Source organism: Fonsecaea multimorphosa (assembly GCF_000836435.1).
Source record: "Fonsecaea multimorphosa CBS 102226 unplaced genomic scaffold supercont1.3, whole genome shotgun sequence".
In the NCBI taxonomy this organism is placed as follows: Eukaryota; Fungi; Ascomycota; class Eurotiomycetes; order Chaetothyriales; family Herpotrichiellaceae; genus Fonsecaea; species Fonsecaea multimorphosa.
The window spans coordinates 1,669,132-1,688,536 of record NW_015971637.1 but is presented as its reverse complement, the minus strand read 5'-3'; the positions used below and the strand labels follow the sequence as shown (position 1 = coordinate 1,688,536).

Sequence of the window (19,405 nt, the reverse complement as noted above, 5' to 3'; positions counted from 1 at the left end):
AATCCGTCAAATCCAGCTTGCAGCATAACTCGGGGAGACCGACGACTTCGCGCTCCTCCCCAACCGCACCTCGGCCCTACGGATATGTTTCGGGACGGGCTCGGCGCCCTGAAGATCACCTTCGTCCGCAATCAGTCTCGAAAGAGCCGGATCTCGCGTGACTCTGACGATGGTGGAGAAGGAATTCGTGTATGAAGCGCCGTTGTGGAGCAGGGCGTGGACTCCCAACAAAACGCAGATCAGCGCGAAGAAGGCGCTGAGGCCGTATGCGACGAGGAGTGTGCGCGGGTCATAGACGAATTGTGATTCGAATCTTTGGCGCACTGCGGTGGCTGTTGTCTGGTCTTCACCAACAGATCTAATTTTGCATCAGTCAGTTAGTTCTAACTCGGGGTGTCGTGGCAGGAATTTGCGGAAAGAGAGAGAACAAAAAAAAGGGCGGATAATGTGTGCTGTGGAAAACATACCCAGAGACGACGCCGTACCGCATGCTCAACGTAATATTCTGAAACAGCATCTCGTTCTGCTTGGCCTGGCGAAGCGTCAGGGCCGTTTGGTTCATGCCCGGCTGTGCAGGGAACAAGGCCTGGTTCATCCCGGGAGCATAGACCGAGTTGGTCGTCGGGAAAGAGACGTCGTTGGAGTAGGTGATGGGCCCATCGATCATCATGACGAAGGATTCCATGACGGCTTGCATGTTCATCTGTTGTCGGACACGTGGATCCTGGAGCGTGCCCTCCATCGAGCTGAGGGCCGGCATCCAATTCTCGAACGTTGGAGTGGCGGTGATGAGTTGTGCGCCCGTGCTCTTCACCTCGAAATGAGCGTCGTACGACGCGTTGTAAAGTGCACAGGTTATCATCTGCGCCTCTGCTTTGCCGACGAAGTCGGGGATGCGGCTGCCTGTAGCATCGACACCCGTGGTGTTGAGATATACAAACACCCGAGCCGCGTCCTTGGAGACAAAGTCCAATCGATTGTTCCCGATCTGCACATCCGTGGATGCGAAGAATGAGCCATTCACTCCCGGTCCCCAACCAGGCTGAGGTGCCCAGCCAAAGTAAAACACTCGGGTGTCGGTCATATTCTCGTACTCGAGCATAGCCTGTTTCGCCCATGAAAATTCTTCGTCACTCGACATGTCGCAACTGACAGCGGGGCCGAAGAATTGGAGACTGTAGCTTAGATTTGTGCTGGAGGACTCTACGGGGAGGACACTGTTGGAGAGAACCGTGGCGAACGTCGGGTTCGATAGGCCCGTGGACATGGAGGCGTACTGTGTTGTGTTGCCGTCGGTGATCACACCGCAGAAGATGTTGCTGTCCGTCATGAAGGAACGCTGGGGGACGATTAAAGCGCCGGTCTCAGAGACCAGGACAGGCTGGACGGAGAGGGTACCTGGAGTGATGATGGCAGAAATGGGGAGAAGCCTGCACCAGGGAGGATTAGCATTCGAGTTTGCGGGTGATGAAAGCAAGGAGGAACTGTTCTCTTACCAAGTTATAGCTGCCAAAAAGGTGAGGACAGGTCTCGAGCACCAGATGCGAACAGCCAGAAACTCGAAGGCATTGCCCAATATCGCAAACATGGAATCCAACGAGCCGATCTCGTGCGGCTTCGCGTGCAAATTGACCCACATCCACTGATCGTACGCGACTCCCGTCCCGACAGCCAGACAGAGCTTGGACAGGAAAGCCAGCGCTGTGCCGGCACGAATCGCCCACAGCTGCAACAGAGCGCTGTTTGCCGGTTCCCCGCTCAGGTTCTGGTAGAGCGCGTGGTGGGAAGCCATGAGAATCACGCCGCAGAGGAAACCGGCGCCCATGACGGTTGGCGCACGCCAGTGAATATGGCGGAATCTTTGAAGGTCGTTTATTTCGCTGGCAACGACGTTCTCGGAATGCTTTTCCGCCATTGTTGGTGAGTACCTAGTAGTCGCTGCAATTCAATTCGCTGTGGTGTCTGAGAAGAGAAACTTGCGGTGCCGTCAATCGGTCAAAAGGTATTGAGACCTAGAGAGAGTGATCATGGCAATACAACAGCCCAGATATGACTTTGGACCATCAGAAATGGCAACGACAAATATGATATAGCTGACCTGGCGTACCGGGAATGGGAGCAGGACGCAGCTGGTCTCGATTGGGGGCTAGACGTTCCAACATCGCTCTTTTTGTCACATGGTAGAACCTACATGGAATTGGGTGCAGGAGGCCAGGGTCCTGACCAGTAACATCCTGTGGCGGTTGTTTTGGGGAATGTAAACTGTCCCATGGGACACATGAAACGTGGAAGCGACATAGCCGCCGGCCTCTGCAGGCTTGAAACGACCCAGTCTGATCAGCCATGGTTGGCGGTAAGCAACCTTGGCATCTGAAGTGATGGCCGCAGGGCCGCAGAAATCGGGGACAGAAAGGCCTTCAAGCGTGGCGAGCGTGTATGTGGTTGTACATTGCAAACGGTAGGAGAAGAAGGCGAGAAGAACCGAGAAGCCTTGCTTCTCTGCGGCTTGCCTAATGGGGCTAGATTCTCACTACTGAGGAAACATCCAAAGCGCGTCTTCTGGCTACCCTGCCCGTTGATTGACTTGCGGTAATGAAGATGGTGTGTAAATGTAAATATAGTCGTAGAACGAAGTAGATCCGTCCAGGTGAAAAGTAAGTAGGAAGGAATATTGATAGAAGAATGTTTCGGGCCACCAGGCTGAGTGCCAAGCCTCGTGTCTCAAGGCTCCTTCACTTCGCGGAGACACATGGCTCTGGCCTTCTATCAGCTCACAACCAAACGCATTGCGAGATAAAACAAGGCTGGTGGTCTTTACGCCCGTAGTCCCTCTCAGCAACAGCATGTGAGCTGCTTCAAGTTTCCCGACATGCCTGATTCGGCCAGTGAAGGGTGGCAAGAACTGCAGACGGCCCCGCGCCGCTCGTGCCCCAAGCTATTCTACTCCTTGTCCACAACCAAAGAACAGTCGCTCACGCTGCTGCTGACCGACCTGATCTCGATCTGGGAATCCTCGCTGGACAGGTATGACATTCTCGCCGCAGCGGCCCGGCAACAGACGAGCATCGACCCGTCCGTCTCGTCGGACCAGTTCGAGGTCTTGCTCTCCAAGATCCGCAAAAGTCTGCGAGACGGCGAGAACCACATCGTCCGTGATGGTGGCCATGGTGGGAGCTCGCAGGCGCAACTGCTGCTACGGACAAGGATAGATCTGCCCCGCCCTCTCCGACCGCTAGAGTGGACGTTCACCCTCGACCCGCAGAGAGCGTCGGAGTTGGCAGAACGCATCCTCCGCCCCAGCTTGCACGAAGTCTTTGTCTCTCAGAAGAAGATCACCTCTCTACTCGGAATCATCAGGGAGAAAGACCACATCATCTCGCGCCTGCTCGACAGAGTCGGCAACTCGGCCGTCGATTTGAGCTTGGTATTTCCCGGTATCACGGGCTTTATTTCACGCAAAGGCGGCGGCGGCAATGTCTCGGTCGCAGACGCAAAGAAGCATGTTCCCGGGATGGCGAGTTTTGACGAAAAGTCGTGGACGAGGCAGTTCGCCAATGATGATGATGGCTACGAGGGGGCAGATCGGACGGGGCTGAGTAACCTCGTTCGCGGCTGTGAGAAATGCTTCGCGCACAGTAGAGCTGAGCATGAAAGCTGGGTGAAAGATCTGCCTTCGACGGAGAAATTGGATCAGAATGAGGCCAGCAAGCAGCGGATCGGGTCACCGTCAACAAAAGCCGTGCAGAAGAAACCAGACATAGATCGCGATTCAACAGATGACGAATTCGAGGTAAGTCAAACGACACAATACATGTCTACCCCTCCCATCACTGACACGTCCACAGCGTCAAGCGACTCCGCCACATCTGAAATCCAAAGATACTGAGAAGACGAGTCATGAAACGACAAGGGACGAGGAGACCGGGGAGGACGAGCCCATCCCCAAGCGAGCAGGACCCTCCACTATCGGCGGGATTGGTCGACGGAAAGCTACGAAAGCTTTTGGCGCCTCGAGGCGCTCACCAGATCCAGCCTCTGTAGCTAACAGCCAGTCTCTCTCGCGTCGTCGGACTTCCACGGCGTCAACAGAGACAGCTTCAGAGGACGAGGACGTTGCTGACGAAGCGCCCCAACCGCCCTCGGTCGCACCACAGAACAAGAGCGACCACCACCCGGCGCAAAAATCCAAACTCGCCGCATTGCGATCAAGAAAAGTTTCTTCATCACCTTCCCTGTCTCCACCACCACCACCGCAATCAAGGTCATCCACCTCTTCCGCAGAGAGAGTCTCCAATAAAGGCCCGCCTTCCCGAAATTTACGTGTCGCCGCTCGTGTTTCGAAGACTCCCGAAGCGGAAGAAGAAGAGGAAGGAGAAGAAAACGACGATCTAAACGGCACATCATCAACCCCGACCCCATCGCCATCTCCATCTCCACCTCCAGCATCAGCGAAGTCTTCAACCCCCGCTCATGAAAAACGCCGCCTAGGCCGGCTCGGAGGCAAGAAACAAGCCACGCCATCAAGGAGCACCACCACCTCGCCCTCACCACGGGAGAAGACGTCCAATGGCAAGCGCGACGAGAAGATCCCCGAGACACAAACCCCGACGAAAAGGAGACTAGGTCGACTTGGGGCCGGGCTGCGGAAGAAGGAACGAGAAACAACAACGTCTCCCAACATAGCGCAGGACAAACACCCCAGTCCTATGGAGGAGGACGAGAAGGAGGACGGAGACGACTCGGCTGGAACGAATACTCCCTCCCTCCGCTCCGCTTCCGCATCTCGATCATCCTCGCGCCGCAAAGCCGCAGACGCTGAACAACGGCGGCGCCAGCACCACTCACCGCCACCACCACCGCCACCGCCTTCGACGCGCACAAAGCCAGTCGGGGAGCAGCCGCAAAGGAAGAAGGAAGAGACGGCCGAAGAGGCCGCGAGTCGACGAAGGATGGAACTCAAGCGCACGATCGAGGCCAAGGACGGCGGGAGGAAGAAGCGCCGGTTCTGAAGACCGGGAAGGTCTGAAAAGGCGGAATCGGATCTTTCGTATGCAGAGGCTAACCGATCAACCAAGCAGCCAACTCATTCAGTCAGCTACCCAGCAACTGAGCCAGCAGCTCAGACGGCCAGCAAGAAAGTCAGTAAGTCAGTCAGCTTGGCCAGCCAGCCAGCCAGCCTCTCACCGCGTGTGGGAAGTTGGTATATATGGACCGCGTACCTCGTTCACCGGCAGACAACAGCAGTGCTGGGGCATGATGGCGGACGGACGGACGGACGACCGATTAGAACACGAGTTGTCTGTTATGGACTCTGATCTATTATATTGCATTCATGTGTCCAATCTGCGTAGTGTACGTTATTTCTGTTTCTGACTCGATCGCAAGAGGTGGAGAGACGCGCAAACGTAACGCCCACAAGCACAAGCACGCGCGCACACATGCAAAAAACACACACACAATCACCCCTCCCGCTCTCTCTCTCCCACAGATGGCCTTTATGTCCCACCCTGCCATTCCACCCCAAGACCGCGTGGCTCGGGCATTCTTTTCATATGTGCTTGCGCGAGCAAGATAAGATGAAGATCTTGAACAAACCAAAGACACTGTACCCGAAAAGAGAGAGAGAGAGAAGAAATGAGCAAAAGACTTTTGTACCGTATCAGGGCGCACTCTCCAACCCTGAGTCCGTCGTGAAACCCTCGCGTGGCTGGCGTCAAAACATAAAAGGAATCGACAGATAACCATCCTTTCAAAGACCCAAAAAAGATATAAGGCTGCACATGGTAGGGCACGTATCGAGCTGACCGGATACAGCTTGCAGCAGCTGAGTGATAACTCAAGTACAAGATCTCTCAAGGGTGTCCCGGGGGCTTTCCTGAATGACCGTGCCCACTATCCCCAGGTCCCGGTTGAGAGGTGTCTGATCGATCGTCTCCGTCTCGGTCGTGCTCATCGACTGTCCAGTTGGCCCGCAGATGGCTGCTTTCACTAAAATTGACCCTCTTATGGCCTTTGGACCACGGACCCTTGTCGCGCTTTTTGGATTGCTCGATCTCTTCTTCACTGACACTGGCACTGTCAGCTTCTGCCTCTTCCAACGCCTTCTTCGCCCGAGTTCTTAGCTCGGCAGCCTCTGCGGCGGCCTTCTGCGCTCTTGACTGCTTCCGCCACATGCTTGCATATTTGCCTCCAAGAGCGATAAGTTCTTCGTGCGTACCGCTTTCGACCACAGTCCCATGAGAAAGTACCAGGATCTGGTGAGCATTCACAATAGTGCTGAGTCGATGGGCGATGATGATCATCGTCCGTCCTTCGGCGAGGGTATTGAAGGACTCTTGAATTTTTTCCTCGGTCTCCGTGTCTAAAGCTGCCGTGGCTTCGTCAAGCATGGTGATACGAGGGTTTTTGAGGATCGTTCGGGCTATGGCAACTCGTTGACGTTCTCCTCCAGAAAGACGCACGCCTCGTTCGCCAACTTTTGTGTCGTAGCCGTTGGGAAATTCCATGATTCGGTCATGGATCGAGGCTGCTTTGCAAGCATCGAATATCTCTTCGTCCGTGGCGTTTTGGTTGGCGTATCGAAGATTGTACATGATCGACTCATTGAACATATTGCAATCTTGAGGTACAACGCCGATGAATTTTCGCAGTGAGTCGATGGTGATGTCTTGGACATCTCTATCATCAACCTTGATTTGACCAGAGTCTGGGTTGTAGTAGCGGAAAATCAGCCTCATCACAGTACTTTTACCACCACCAGATTCACCAACAAGAGCTGTGGTCGTACCAGGCCGGCAGCGAAAAGTCAGTCGGTCAAGGGCAGGTCGTCGCTTGTCGTAACTGAAGCTCACATTGTCGAATATGATATCACCACGACATTCTTTTAGCTTTTCGGCACCTTCTCGGTCAAGAACATGCGGTTGTTCTTTGAAAAGTTCCAGCATCCTCTCCGCGTTGATCAGATTTGACTGGATCGACCTGTAGAATGTCCCAAAGAAATTCAAAGGGCCCTGCAACTGAGCCATGTAGGTTATCAGAAGCACAAAGTTACCCACGGTCTGATCACCTTGGGCAACTTCAAAGGCTTCAATGAAGCTCGCAATCAGTAGGGCAACCATGAAGAGTGCGCCCTGCACCGTGTTCATGTAGGCCAGGGTTACGTCCACCCAGTATTCGAAGTTCTGCATGAGCTTGATCGAGGATCTGTAACGATTAAACTCGTAGTCTTCCGCGTTGAAGTATTTTACCGTATCCCAAGAATGCAGAGAATCGTTTTTCACCGCTTCCATCTCCCTTTGAGCGTTGACGTAGTTTCGGCGCAAGGTAACTCGCCACGACGCAAGACGGATGGTGACATATATGTATAGAAATGTCACAATGGCGACAACCAGGCCCAAGTACGCGTCAAACTTGATGGTGAGATACACGACCGCCACCACAAGATCAAAAACCATTGGACCGACTTGAAAAGTCACCATTTCCAGGAACGAGTTGATCGAACTTCCCTTGTTTAAAGCCGATATCAACTCGCCAGTGCGTTTTCCCGTGTGAAATTCCGCGCTCAGACCATGCACATGCTCGAAGGCGGCCGTTGAGATCGCGCGGTACGAGTACTGCTCAACCGGGATCCAGAGAATCGACCTGGCTGCACTGAGGATCCCCTGCGAGCCTTGCAGCCATCTAAACAAGATGTACAAAGCAATATCCAGCCAAGGGGCGCGAACCCCACGGCCGTCGTCGCCGGAGAGAGCATCTGTGATTTTGCCCACCATGACAGGCACAAAGACATTGATGACTCGCTGGCTGGTCATGATGAGAAAGCAGGTACCTGCAAGTAGTTGTAGTTTCAAGGATTTTTTAGGCCAGAGATAAGGTATCAGCAAGACGAAACCTCTCAGATATGCAAACCAGGTAATGTTTGGAACTTCGGTTGGCTTAGCCCAAGCGTCAACTTGCTCCTTAGGTTCTGATGATGGGGTATTCCGCTGGTCTCCGTGACGAGCATGGCCATTCGGACGCCCCCCTGCTTCAGGGTCTCCGCCCAGTAATGGTCTCCTCTCATCCTCGGTGTCTGTGGCCGACTCCTTGGGTCTACCCCATTTGGACTTAAGGACAAGAAAGAGTATTGACAAGCCGAGGAGGATGAAGAGTCGGCCAAGATTGACAATGACTTCGAGCGTCTCCCATCCTGTAATTTTCTCTCTATACTTGCCTCCTTGCTGATTGCCCACCCGGGGCTCATAATGAGGTGCGGTGTATATTCGTAGACTCGCCGCGGCGATAATGAATTCCAGAGGCACCGCGCAGAGCCACGTGACAAAGTGGGCAGAGTTTGGGGAGGGCTTCGTGTCCAGGATAGAGATGAAGACAACAAGCCAGAGGAACGTTGACGCTATAACATAAATCTAACGTCGTGAGTTATGCAGTGAGATAATATTGAGTGTGCGCGAACATACCACTGCATTCTTCCCAGGCCACCATTCATCTTTTCGATTGAGCAAGGTCTCGAAAAGCAGGATCGCCGCATTGCCCAAAAAGGTCAAGATGATAATGACCTGACCGATCTTGAAAACGGTCTTGACTGCAGGGGACAGATCTTGGACCGCCGCAGCAGCCTTGACTTGATTGGCGGACCTCCTTCGAATGGGGAGAGGTCGTCCGCCAGGACCTTTCATGGGGTGGATTTTGACCTTGCCGGCATCATCAGGAGCAGTCTTGATGCCATGGTAGACGAATGCGACGACAAAGACGATGAGGAGAATGGCAGGGTAGGCCGTTTTCGTCACATTCAACACCCGCAGAGAGGCTTGAATTGCACCCAAATCTGGCTCCGTGGGCATGTTCTCCCAATCCCTCACCAGCAACGAAGATGAGCGTGAAACAGAGTAAATCGAGAAAGCCTCCCAGGATTAAGGAATAGGAATATTAGGGTTCGCCCTCTATCAGGTGAGCAGGTACAAGTTTTGCTGGGCTCGTGAAGGCCTCGCCGTCGCGTCCACCAAAAAGTGCCGGAGGAAACCGCTTGTCTCTGCTGCCTCGGTTGATCGAAGAACGCTTCTGAAAACCAGAAGATAGTTCTAGAGACGGCGGATTCTTTTTCTGGAAAGAAATAAACGTATGTCAAAAGGCGTGAGCGAAGGACGAAAGGAACAATTACAACAACGAAAGAAAAGGACGTTGAGGAGGGAAATTGAGCGATTGTCGTCGTTTGACAAGTGATGCTTGCAGGTGTAGAGGGAACGTGTGAAAAATGACGACGTAAGTTCGAGAGTTGGCCTGCTGGTGGCGATCGAGCCGGGGGGAGCGATCTGGGAGGCGACAAAGCTGGGGCGGGGGAGTGTGGTCTGGTGGTCTGGTGGTCTGGTGCAATAGCGGCACTGGTGTGGTGTGCAGGTGTGCAGGTAGGTGACTAGCGCGTCGTCCTCTTTCCCTTTTTCCCTTCGGTGGCCGCTTACAAGGACCTAGAAGGTTTTCAACCCAGCTCGTACTAGATCTGGCGCATCAAGGTTCACCTCTTTCTTTGCGTGTTGCGCCTGTCGCGTGACAACAGCAGTGGTGATTGGACCGACGCGGTAGTCCGGTAATGGCCCGTGAGCTGAGTCTGAAAGCCTGGAGTGCCTTTTCTGCTGAAGATGGGCCGAGACAAACGGCTCAGGTGGCAGGTGGACAGGCGTTGGAGTCAGTAGTAGCGGTGGGTGCGGTGATGGTGGGGACTTGGGGACTTGTCTTGCAGCCAAGGAGGCTCTAGGGACGGCAGTCTGGCGGCGCTGTCGTTGGTGGAGGAGCTCGAGGGGAAGGCGGAAGAGGGAAGTAGTGGGTGGCAGCTAAAATATGTCACTGGACCTGCGCAGGACGTGCTGGCGGCCTAGCGTGTCGATGTACGGAGTACGTCTCCCAAGGACACAGAAAGATTTGCAAAATGTCAGATGTCAGATTTCACATGTGTGATGTTGACAAGAGAACGAGGAAGAATGTTCAGTCTGGTGAGACGGGGAAGCAAATAGAGGTCAACTTGAACGAAGTCGACGACAAAGCAGAAGTGAAAGAACCAGAGGTGGATGTGAGCGCAGCCCGGATTTGCAGCGACGGGAAGACACAGAGTGGCAGTTTGCAACTGGTTGTTTTGACAAATGGTGATGGATGTCTGGCAGAGGGAGAAGAGAAGGAGGGACTGCGGTCCCGAAGGACGGTGATGAGGCAAATATACAATTCCATGGGTGGTGATACGGGGAACTGAGAGAGGTGAGGACGAGGTACATGCTCTCGCTAGTTACGAGTAGTTTGATTGACTACCTGGTAGGTACCGCAGGATGAAAGGAAAAGCTGATTTGGATTTGGGGACGAGATTGAATCAGACAGCAGTCAGTCTTTCTTGCTGGAACATCCGGAGGGTGGAAATGTGCGTCGCGCGGGCGAGGAATGGTGGATATGGATGTGGATGGGGATGGAAATAATGGGCAATGAGGAAGAAATGCGAACAAAAGGTCACTCACCGCCAGCCAGAACGTCGCAAGAATCTGCATCCGAAGTCGAATGTCTAGTAGGTACAGTAGTCGCTGCCAACTGGCACATTAGCAACTCCAGCTGTGCGAATGGAGAGTGTCAAGTGTCGGGATCTTCGTGCCCAAGTCCAGGCGACTCGTCCGGATGCCTAGCCCTCAGAAATCCGGGCCTAGGCAGGTAGGTAATAGGCAGGTAGGTACGCAGTAGGTTCCGTTTGAGCAACCCCCCTGGTCCATGATCCTGCTGGAAATGCCCGTGTACGAGTTGCTTTAGCGTTTAAGCTTGTATACCAACAGAACGGTTATAGGAAATGGGGAAGCACTTGTCTTAACCGTATTGGAGGGGGGCTGCTCAGCGGCTTCCCAAGGTAGGGCAGCTAATCACTATTACACCTAGGCGATACCCCAATGGAGAATAAGGAGAAACTCCGGGGCCCAGAGACCTGTTTAGTTACTACCTAGGTGGGCACTGTAGGTAAACACGACTGTAGGTAACACAGCCCTGTATTGGTACCACCACCCAACTATTCTCAGGAACAAGAGCACCTCTCTGCTTGCAGGTGCATACCCAGGCAGGTACCCAGACAGCTACAGCAGCTGCCCGGGGCCGACACTTAGGCCTCTACCTAGCTCGCTGGACATATGCAAGCCACACCATGCAAGAGAGGCTAGTAGCCTGCGCCAACACTGCCTACAGGCTTGTTCCCCCGAACACCCCAACCGCCCGCCGCTCGGCCAGGCTTGCGCAAAGGGAGCCTTTCCGCCCAGCCAATTGAGGCTCTGCCATGGCTCGCTCCACTTCCAGCCTTGCAACCACTCGCTCCCGCTTCCCATGTTACTAGCGAGCCCAGTTCTTACAATTCTCTCAATGCCTCTTGGTTGCCCTCGCTTTGGTCTTTTCTGCATTGCATCTGCGTCTCTTTCTACCGTCGCTTTCTCATCCTGCATATCCGGTCTGCAGCCACATTGCAGGACCATAGACTTTTGCGCTCGTTACCCGCTCCAATGATGGCTGCCCCCGACAGCCATGAGCCTGGCCCTTCCTTTGTCGTCAGCAGCCCTCGCGTCATCGATATTCGGGACAGCTGCGGATATCGCTGAGTCGACAGAAGAGCATGTCTGATCCTGTTTCCTCTGAGTCGCAAAATCTTCTTCCCCCTCCACCAGCTCCTCCATTACCGCCAGGCCGTCTGAGCCAATTGCAGCGAATCATTCCAACCTGGGGCAAGCATACTGGTTCTAAGTCGCATGGGGGCACAGCGCAGGGCGACCGTGACGGTGGTCTGCGTCGAATCACCGGCATACACACGTACAGGTATGAATGGCTGCTCACTTGATAGTGATGATGATATTGTTGGCGACGCATTGACTGACTCCGATTAGCAGCTCGCATTCCTCCCGGACGGCCACCCATCGAACGGGTATCCCCATTGCCGCTCTCGATATCAACAGGCAGAAGACTCATGCCGTCTTGGCTGGGAAAGAGATCCTGAAAACAGTGCGTGTCCACGATGGCAAGGTTATAGAAGACCTGAACATTCGGGCATCTATCAGCTCATACGCTTCCGCCCACTCTTCTTCGCAGTTGGACAGCGCTGAGAAGCGGAGGGAATACCTTCCGGCAAGAGACGTCAAATGGTCGATAGGTCATTGGGACCACATTATCGCGACGGCAGCTACGAATGGTCGCATTGCACTGTACGACCTCAATGCGCCAAGCGCAAAGACCGAGTTGGCATGGCTCCACGAGCATACAGGGCAGATCAACAAGCTAGACTTTGATCCCCATGCTGGCTATCTGTTGCTGTCCGCCAGCCAAGACAAGTCGGTCCGACTGTGGGACTTGCGACAACCTCAGCGTGACAAGTCTCGCATCAGGTTCGAGGTGCGCAGTGGAGTCCGAGACGTCCGGTGGTCTCCAGTAGACCCTTTAGATTTCGCCGTCTGCGCGGACGGCGGCGTTGTTCAGAAATGGGACGCTCGCAACCCGGTCGCGCCCAAGCTGAGTATTAACGCACATGAGAAAGCCTGTTATTCTCTAGACTACCACCCTGATGGGCGTCATGTTGTGTCAGGTGGGTTCGATAAGTACATCAGAGTTTGGGATTTTGCAAGCGACAGAAAACGCCAGAAGCCTGTCTTTCAGCTCAAAGCGCCTCACGCTATTAGAAACATCAGGTGGAGGCCGGCTTGCAATGTACCGGAATCCGGAGAGTCGACCTTTTGGCAAAGCACTCAGGTCGCCGTCTCATACTATCATGACGATCCTCGATTGCACATCTGGGACCTCCGGCGGCCGCTTCTACCGTTTCGAGAACTCGATAGGTACAGCATGCCTCCTAACGATCTCTTGTGGGCGGACAAGGATTTGCTCTGGACGGTTGGTGATGAGGGCATCTTCACCCAGTGGGACATCAAGCACACGGTACCCTTCTACAACCAGATCGCTCCGTGTACCTCGACATTCCTCCCCAATGGAGAATACTATACATTTTCCGAGGAGAGAGATGTCCAGCGAATGTCCTTTCTGGAAAATGCAGCGGCGGGCTTCTTGAATGTACCGCCAGATAAACTCAGCAGCGGTGACGACGGTGCAGCGAGCCGAAGTCTTACAGATGATGAAGGAGGACTCGAATCCACGGTGGGGACAAGTTTCCGTCGACGGGAGGGTGTAAACGTGCCCTCGAGGCCTACTAAATCTCACGCAAACAGTCCATCGTCAATGGAGGATAGACCGCCAGTCCTCCCATTAGATGCCTCCGTCCTCAACCGTCAAGATCTCTTTAACAACAACCAGGTGGGTGCGAATGGCTTCATTCCAGGTGTGGCAGCAGAGCCACAGGTAATTGAATACTTGGCTTCACACTACGCAATTCCTGCGACAGCCGATGACAACAAGTCGTCTCCAGACACAATTCTCAGCCGTTTGCAGAACGCTTTCCACCAGAACGCGGCTGCGTGCGATGCGGTGTCCATGCATCGTATGGCTCAGTCTTGGCGGATTCTAGGAGCGGTGATTGTCCCAGAACTCAAGGATTGGGCAGACGCGAACCGTGCCAGTCGTCGAGCCGACGCCGCGAGGCGACGTGAGAATCTAGAGAGCTTTCGAGCAGGAGGCCACCGGCCTGGTCTTTCTCCATTACCTGGACTTCCAAACCGAGGCTTCAACCCGAAATCGGATATCAAAGGTCAGAAACTCATGAGCAGCCTGTTCAAGGGTGTCGCTGCAGGAGACCGCCCGCAACTGGTCTCTGAGATGGATAGCACGTCGAACATGACGACGCCTTTAGCCAAACCACTCCCGAATTCACCTCCGCCGAGTGTAAAGAGACAACCTCTAGCAATCACTGAGGAAGGGCTAGATCATATTGCACCTTTACCTCCCTCGGTCCTGAGCTCACACTCAACGGCAGCCGCAGCCGCTCGAGCTTTGATCGGTTTTTCTGGCCAAGCCACGGGTTCAGACACTTTTTCTTCTGAGTTGCACAGACCTGCTGAAGTATCGAAGAAACTCTCACCACAGACTGGCTCGCCGGTTTCACCAATGAAGAGACCACGACCCGAGCTCTTAGTGGAGCAGAAGCAGATGCATAGCCAGACCCGGAGCCAAGAAGATCGCAGGGCAGCATTACGCGATTATCGCATCCAAGCTCGACCTATATTCTCCTTGGCTGACTCGACGCAAAACGTGGCCACCCAAAGCAGGCACGACTCGGATGAGAGTTTCCCAATGTTTTCGGTATCAACGGATAGTTCGCATCGGTCCAGGTCACTTGGACAATCCTTTGACTCCACTCGTCAAGGGGTGAGGGCATCTGCAACACACTCGGCAAAGGAACCTGTCTCTAGCCTGGATGATGATTATGAACTGTCGTATTCGGACGACCGTGACGGCCGAAGGCCCAGTCCCAGACGAGGAAGGACCACCACGCCCGACGAGCATGAAACTGGTGTCTCTGCTGTCCAGACACCGCTGGAAATGAGCTTTGGGCTGGATGGACAAGGGCCGCACTTTGAGTCATCTCCGAAAGACAAAGGCGCGTGGCTTTCAATTCCGCAACATGAGTCTGTTGCCCCCTCGCACTTGGACACGGCTGCGTCCTCGTCGCCCGATATCTTTCATTTTGAGGAGCTAGCCTCGATGACCAAGCCACGAATACATACGTCGAATCCTATCCGAGTTGAGGCGACAAATCAAGGCACTGATGACGACAGTCGATCCCATGGGAATGGATCGCTAAGCCGTCTGTCTATGGAAGAGTTAGACCATGAGACGTACTTGTACCAAGATTTTCGGCCCATCGATCTATCCATATATGAGCCAAAACTGCCATTTGCATGGTCATCGCTTCCACTGATATGCCAATGCATATCCTTCGACCTGGAGAGCGGGATCGGTCAGGCGCAGTTTGCGGCGCATCTTCTGATGCATATTCACCCATACTTTTTCCATGCAAGCTTTCGCAGATTGAGACGAGGAGAAGACGAATATGCTGACACCCTAGCCGAGCGATTGATGACGCCGCGGCTAGGACACCGGATCATCGAGGGGATCTTCGAGAACCACGTTTCATTTCTGAGGCAGATGGGCCTGTTTGAGTCCGCAGCACTGCTGAGAAAAATGTGTGTCGAGTTTGAATACCCAAGTGTCTATCGGTCACCGTCGGACAGTAAGCAGGCTGGTGGCAGTCTTGGCAACGGCGATCCAGCGACTCTATCTATGGTGTGTAGCAACTGCCAAGGACCTATGATGGGAGAAAGGGGCACGTGTGAACGGTGTCGGCAAGTTCGATCAGTTTGCCCGATCTGCCAGTCGCTCAAAGATGTGGTGGAGAAGCATGCAGGTCTAGATCTGGGAGCACACACGCAGCATTGGGGTTCTAATCCAAATATGTGGATGTTCTGCCAGGCATGTGGTCATTCAGGGCACGTCCACTGTCTAATGGAGTGGTTCAGTCAGCCTTTCAGTGACGGGAGATGTCCGACGTCAGGCTGCGGTTGCGATTGTGGTCCAGGGCTGACACGAGAACAGCGCATGCAGCAGCAAGTCAGACGAGAGGATGAAGCCAAACTGATTCGGGGGCCGAATCCTGCGAACGGTACGGGCGGCTCGACCAAGCGAGATCTCTTGAGAGCGACACCCAGCCCTGCGGTCGACAAGGCTCGAGTGGCACTCCGCAACAGTCTCACTGGGGAGCGAGCAACTCAAAGTGGTGACGAACGAACTCTGCCTGGCAGAAGAGGCAGTAGCCGTGGGCGGACATCAGGATTCAGCAATTCAAAGAAGAGCGTTCGACTGATCACACCAGGAGAAGAAAGCGGACGATCATCCTCACGCACTCCAAATCGGTAGCGATGCTGGTCACGGGTCACTAGAGCTCGGAGCTCCTCACGAAAAGAGATCTCGACCAAGGCGAACGCGCGATGCGTTGAGAGTCTTTGCCATCCAGCTCTACCGACCTTTTCCGCTAGACTTTGATCTATCCCAAGCTGTCAGCCGAGCGGACGTATGGTTGGTAGGTGTCTGTACCTAGTGGCAGCAGCAGCGGCCGACGACGGCTAGATCAAGGCAATTCAAAGTTGGTCTAGAAGTACATAAAAAGCGTGGTCTTCTCAGCGGAGCATTAGGCTCATCAGGTGGTCTGAAATGGGAAGGTATCGGTGGACGGAAGTTGCGGAATGTCTTTCAGCTGAAGAGGAGGAACCACGAGGTGGCCTGCATTAGCCTGAAAAGTGAGCTCCGTGAGCTTTTTGGGGCAGCCTTTTTTTTCCCTCTGGGACTTCCGGCTTATGGTGTACAGTACCGGTAAGGACCGTGGCCACAAAGAGAGAGGGATTCTCAATGAGCGGCGATATGATGACGAAGGAGGCACCAAGTAGTCCAACTATTGAAAGTATCCAACTCCATGATCGACTGCTACAGACGGAGAGGACGTGGAAGCGACAATCTTTCTTGGTTAACCGGGAAAAGAGCTGGGTTTGTAGAGAGAAGGCACTAGGAATAGTTGCGGAGGTCGAGCTCTGGGTCGGACGTGAGGATGATGTCTGTGGTTGTTGATTCAAACTCTGACTACACCGAGTTTGTCAGTAGTGGTGGGATGAGGAGTTCGTGATGTTCACCTAGTGAGGGTGTCAGGGTGTTGGGTGTGACTGTATGCAGGTTTGTGTGGAGAGTCGGGCAACTTCCTTATGTCAAAGTCCGCTGCGTGAGGCTCTCCGTGTCACCCCGTCACCTTGTCACCCTGTGAGGGCCGTGTGACAAACTGTGCAGCTCTCAAGCTCGACAAGCTCTGCCCATCTGCCAATCTTTTACTCGATCTTGTGCTCCCGGCGCTGTAGATCTTTGTCCTACGGGTGCCTGACAATCTTCCCCATGAGTTTGGAGTCCTACGTACGTGTCTCAGTCCCACCTCCACCTTTCCAGGGGAGATTGCCATCGACATCATCTTCTCCATCCTCGATGCTTTCGAGCTGTAGGGAGGGGAAAAGATGACTCTGGATCATGTACCGAGTATCAAGGCTCGCCGGTACCTGACACAGAGTGGAAAACCTGGCGAGCTGGGAGCCGCAGGACAGCGTCGACTCCGCTGCACCACCCCTCCACCGCCCACAAGCCAACAAGCCAACAAGCCAGCCAGCCTCCAAGTCCGCCAACCACGTTGACCCAGGAAAGCCATCCAACCCCTCCACATCCGCCACAGCTCTTTTTTTCACTACACACCCAATCACTGTACCTTCCTCCCTGGAGCCGAGCTGCTATCGGGGCTGACGTGCGTCCTGACACGAGGCCGGCGTCTCCATCATTCGCTCGGCGACAGGTATACCTAAGCTTTTTACAGCACACGAAGCCAAGGTGCAAGAGTCGGTCGATGCCAGATGGGTGGCCTGCCTGGGTGGTGGGCACTGGGCACCGAGGGCGCCGTGGGCTTGTTGACAGGGTGGAATACGGGTCACGGCGAGCAGAAAAAGAGGCGGGGTTGGCCAATGACACCATCAACACCATTGCCCTAGTATCCGAGGATAGTAACAAGGTGCTGAGCCGCGGGCCACCAGGGCTGGGGCTGGCTGCGCTGCGGCTCGAATGGGCTTAGGGATCTCCTCTCAAAAGTCTCTGCGCCTCCGCCATCAGCAGCCTCTTCGCCTATTTTACCAAGGAGAATCGGGGAATTCCTCCAGGTCCTTTGAAACTTCTCCTCATCCGGTATGACGCTCGCTCAAGCTGACAGTTTTGCGATGCCCAATTGGATGCTCATGTCAGACCGATGCGACAGACTGTTCCTGTCGTGCCTGCATCTAGCCTAAGGCGGTTCCCGAGTCGCCGGACACTCGTTGCTGAAACCCACCAGGCGCAGGATGACCGACAAGGATGAAGACAGGGCAAGAGCCTGGACAAAGCTAAACTGTGCCCTGAACGAAGCAAACTTTTCCAAGCTGCCAGCAGGGCCGCCAGGGACGAAGGAATCCAGCCAGTCAAGTGGGCGGAGCGACAGAGCTTTAGCGCACCGGCCACTGCTATTCCTATCCCACTCCCAATCCCACATGATCGAAGCCCCAAAAAAAAGAAGGCAGGCAAGGCAATCCAGCCTACTGAACGGAGCAACTGCTTCCCTGCAGCTCTCTTGCATTAAAGGAACACGCCCTCCCGCTCTGAGAGGTGAATTCTCTCTCACTCAGATCATCAGTTCAGCTCTCAAGAAGAATCACCCTCATTTTACCAAAAGGCCACTCGTTGTCCTAAAGCTACATAATACTCTCGCTCAGAGCCACACCAACCCACGTTAATCCAACAACCTACACAAGTCTTTCTTTCCCAAACCCACACAATCCAAACAGCCACCATGCGTTTCTCCAGCATCATCGCTCCAGTCAGCTTGGCCGCTCTGGCCTCGGCCGCACCAGCCCTCACTGCCCGTGGTGACGGAGGCTCATGCATTCCCTACTCCATCGCCATTGAAATCGAAACCCAATGGATCTCCACCCTCACCAACTTTGATGCCTCGGTCGCCACGAACCTGCTCGCCCCCGAGCTGGTTGACACCTCGGACTCGATCAACTACATTGCTGGCATCCCTCTGGGTGGCCCTACCTTCCCCAGCGCCCAGGCATATATTGCCGGCCAAGGTGCTCAGCCACCCATCGGCTTCACCATCCTTGGCACCGACGTTGTGACCTGTGACGGGTACATTGTTCTCCGATGGGTTGGTTCCGTTGGTGAACAGATCTACCCTGCTCAAGGTATCACCATCTTGAAGGCTGTGCAAAAGGGCTCTGATGCCACCGTCGGTCCCACTGGCTGGCAACTCGCCGAGATCCACACCGAGTTCAACTCCGCTGCCTGGATTGTCGACATTGGCGGCACTTGCCCTCCTCCCTCTGGCACTGCTCGTCTGTTGAGAAACTAAATGGTCGTGATGAAGGGGGAGAAGATGGAGATATAGAGACGCGAACGACAGGAACGAGGAATGCATCCAATGCCCAAAAAGCAAGCATCATGTCGCATTAGCAGCCCGGGAGCTCTTGGTTATTGTTTTATATTGGAGAAAATAGGTAATGGAATCAGCCCACGAGGCCTTTTGTCTTTTCATCCGCACATACCATCTTGCCAGCAGTTTTAGCGTGTGGGTTTTTCACAATAGAACATGGGTATGGAGATCCCCACAATGAATATAATGAATTGATCACTTATCAATCAGTGTTGCCCCTGTGTATGTGTCTGTTTGTGCTTTGTCTCTGGTTCGGAAGTCACTTACTATGGTGGTCCATATATATGAGTGTCACATATGTGTGTGTGCTTGTGTCGGGGTGGGGGGTGTGTATACCTAGGTATGTATATATGTGTGGTGTATATATACCCGCCTCACTCCCGAACGTAGGACGAAGAAATAAACTCATCTCCCCCCAGA

General features: G+C 54.0%; 6 protein-coding genes across 6 annotated transcripts; 4 read left to right on the top strand and 2 right to left on the bottom strand.

Moving 5' to 3' along the window:
• Positions 1–6: 6 nt before the first annotated feature.
• Z520_02423 (uncharacterized protein) lies at positions 7–1,915 on the bottom strand (the record flags this gene model as incomplete). Its single annotated transcript, XM_016772937.1, has 3 exons — positions 7–358; positions 468–1,430; positions 1,497–1,915. 3 exons carry the CDS (start codon positions 1,913–1,915, stop codon positions 7–9), a joined length of 1,734 nt encoding a protein of 577 aa, XP_016636407.1.
• A 954-nt stretch (positions 1,916–2,869) lies between these two features.
• On the top strand, positions 2,870–5,009 carry Z520_02422 (uncharacterized protein; the record flags this gene model as incomplete). Its single annotated transcript, XM_016772936.1, has 2 exons — positions 2,870–3,790; positions 3,846–5,009. 2 exons carry the CDS (start codon positions 2,870–2,872, stop codon positions 5,007–5,009), a joined length of 2,085 nt encoding a protein of 694 aa, XP_016636406.1.
• Positions 5,010–5,852: 843 nt separating this feature from the next.
• Positions 5,853–8,840, bottom strand: Z520_02421 (uncharacterized protein; the record flags this gene model as incomplete). Its single annotated transcript, XM_016772935.1, has 2 exons — positions 5,853–8,405; positions 8,457–8,840. The coding sequence occupies 2 exons, from the start codon at positions 8,838–8,840 to the stop codon at positions 5,853–5,855; spliced, it is 2,937 nt and encodes a 978-aa protein (XP_016636405.1).
• Positions 8,841–9,919: 1,079 nt separating this feature from the next.
• Positions 9,920–10,237, top strand: Z520_02420 (uncharacterized protein; the record flags this gene model as incomplete). The annotated part of the gene is made up of 1 exon (XM_016772934.1): positions 9,920–10,237. One exon carries the CDS (start codon positions 9,920–9,922, stop codon positions 10,235–10,237), a length of 318 nt encoding a protein of 105 aa, XP_016636404.1.
• A 1,380-nt stretch (positions 10,238–11,617) lies between these two features.
• On the top strand, positions 11,618–15,855 carry Z520_02419 (uncharacterized protein; the record flags this gene model as incomplete). The annotated part of the gene is made up of 2 exons (XM_016772933.1): positions 11,618–11,817; positions 11,889–15,855. 2 exons carry the CDS (start codon positions 11,618–11,620, stop codon positions 15,853–15,855), a joined length of 4,167 nt encoding a protein of 1,388 aa, XP_016636403.1.
• Positions 15,856–18,340: 2,485 nt separating this feature from the next.
• On the top strand, positions 18,341–18,904 carry Z520_02418 (uncharacterized protein; the record flags this gene model as incomplete). Its single annotated transcript, XM_016772932.1, has 1 exon — positions 18,341–18,904. The coding sequence occupies one exon, from the start codon at positions 18,341–18,343 to the stop codon at positions 18,902–18,904; it is 564 nt and encodes a 187-aa protein (XP_016636402.1).
• Positions 18,905–19,405: the final 501 nt, after the last annotated feature.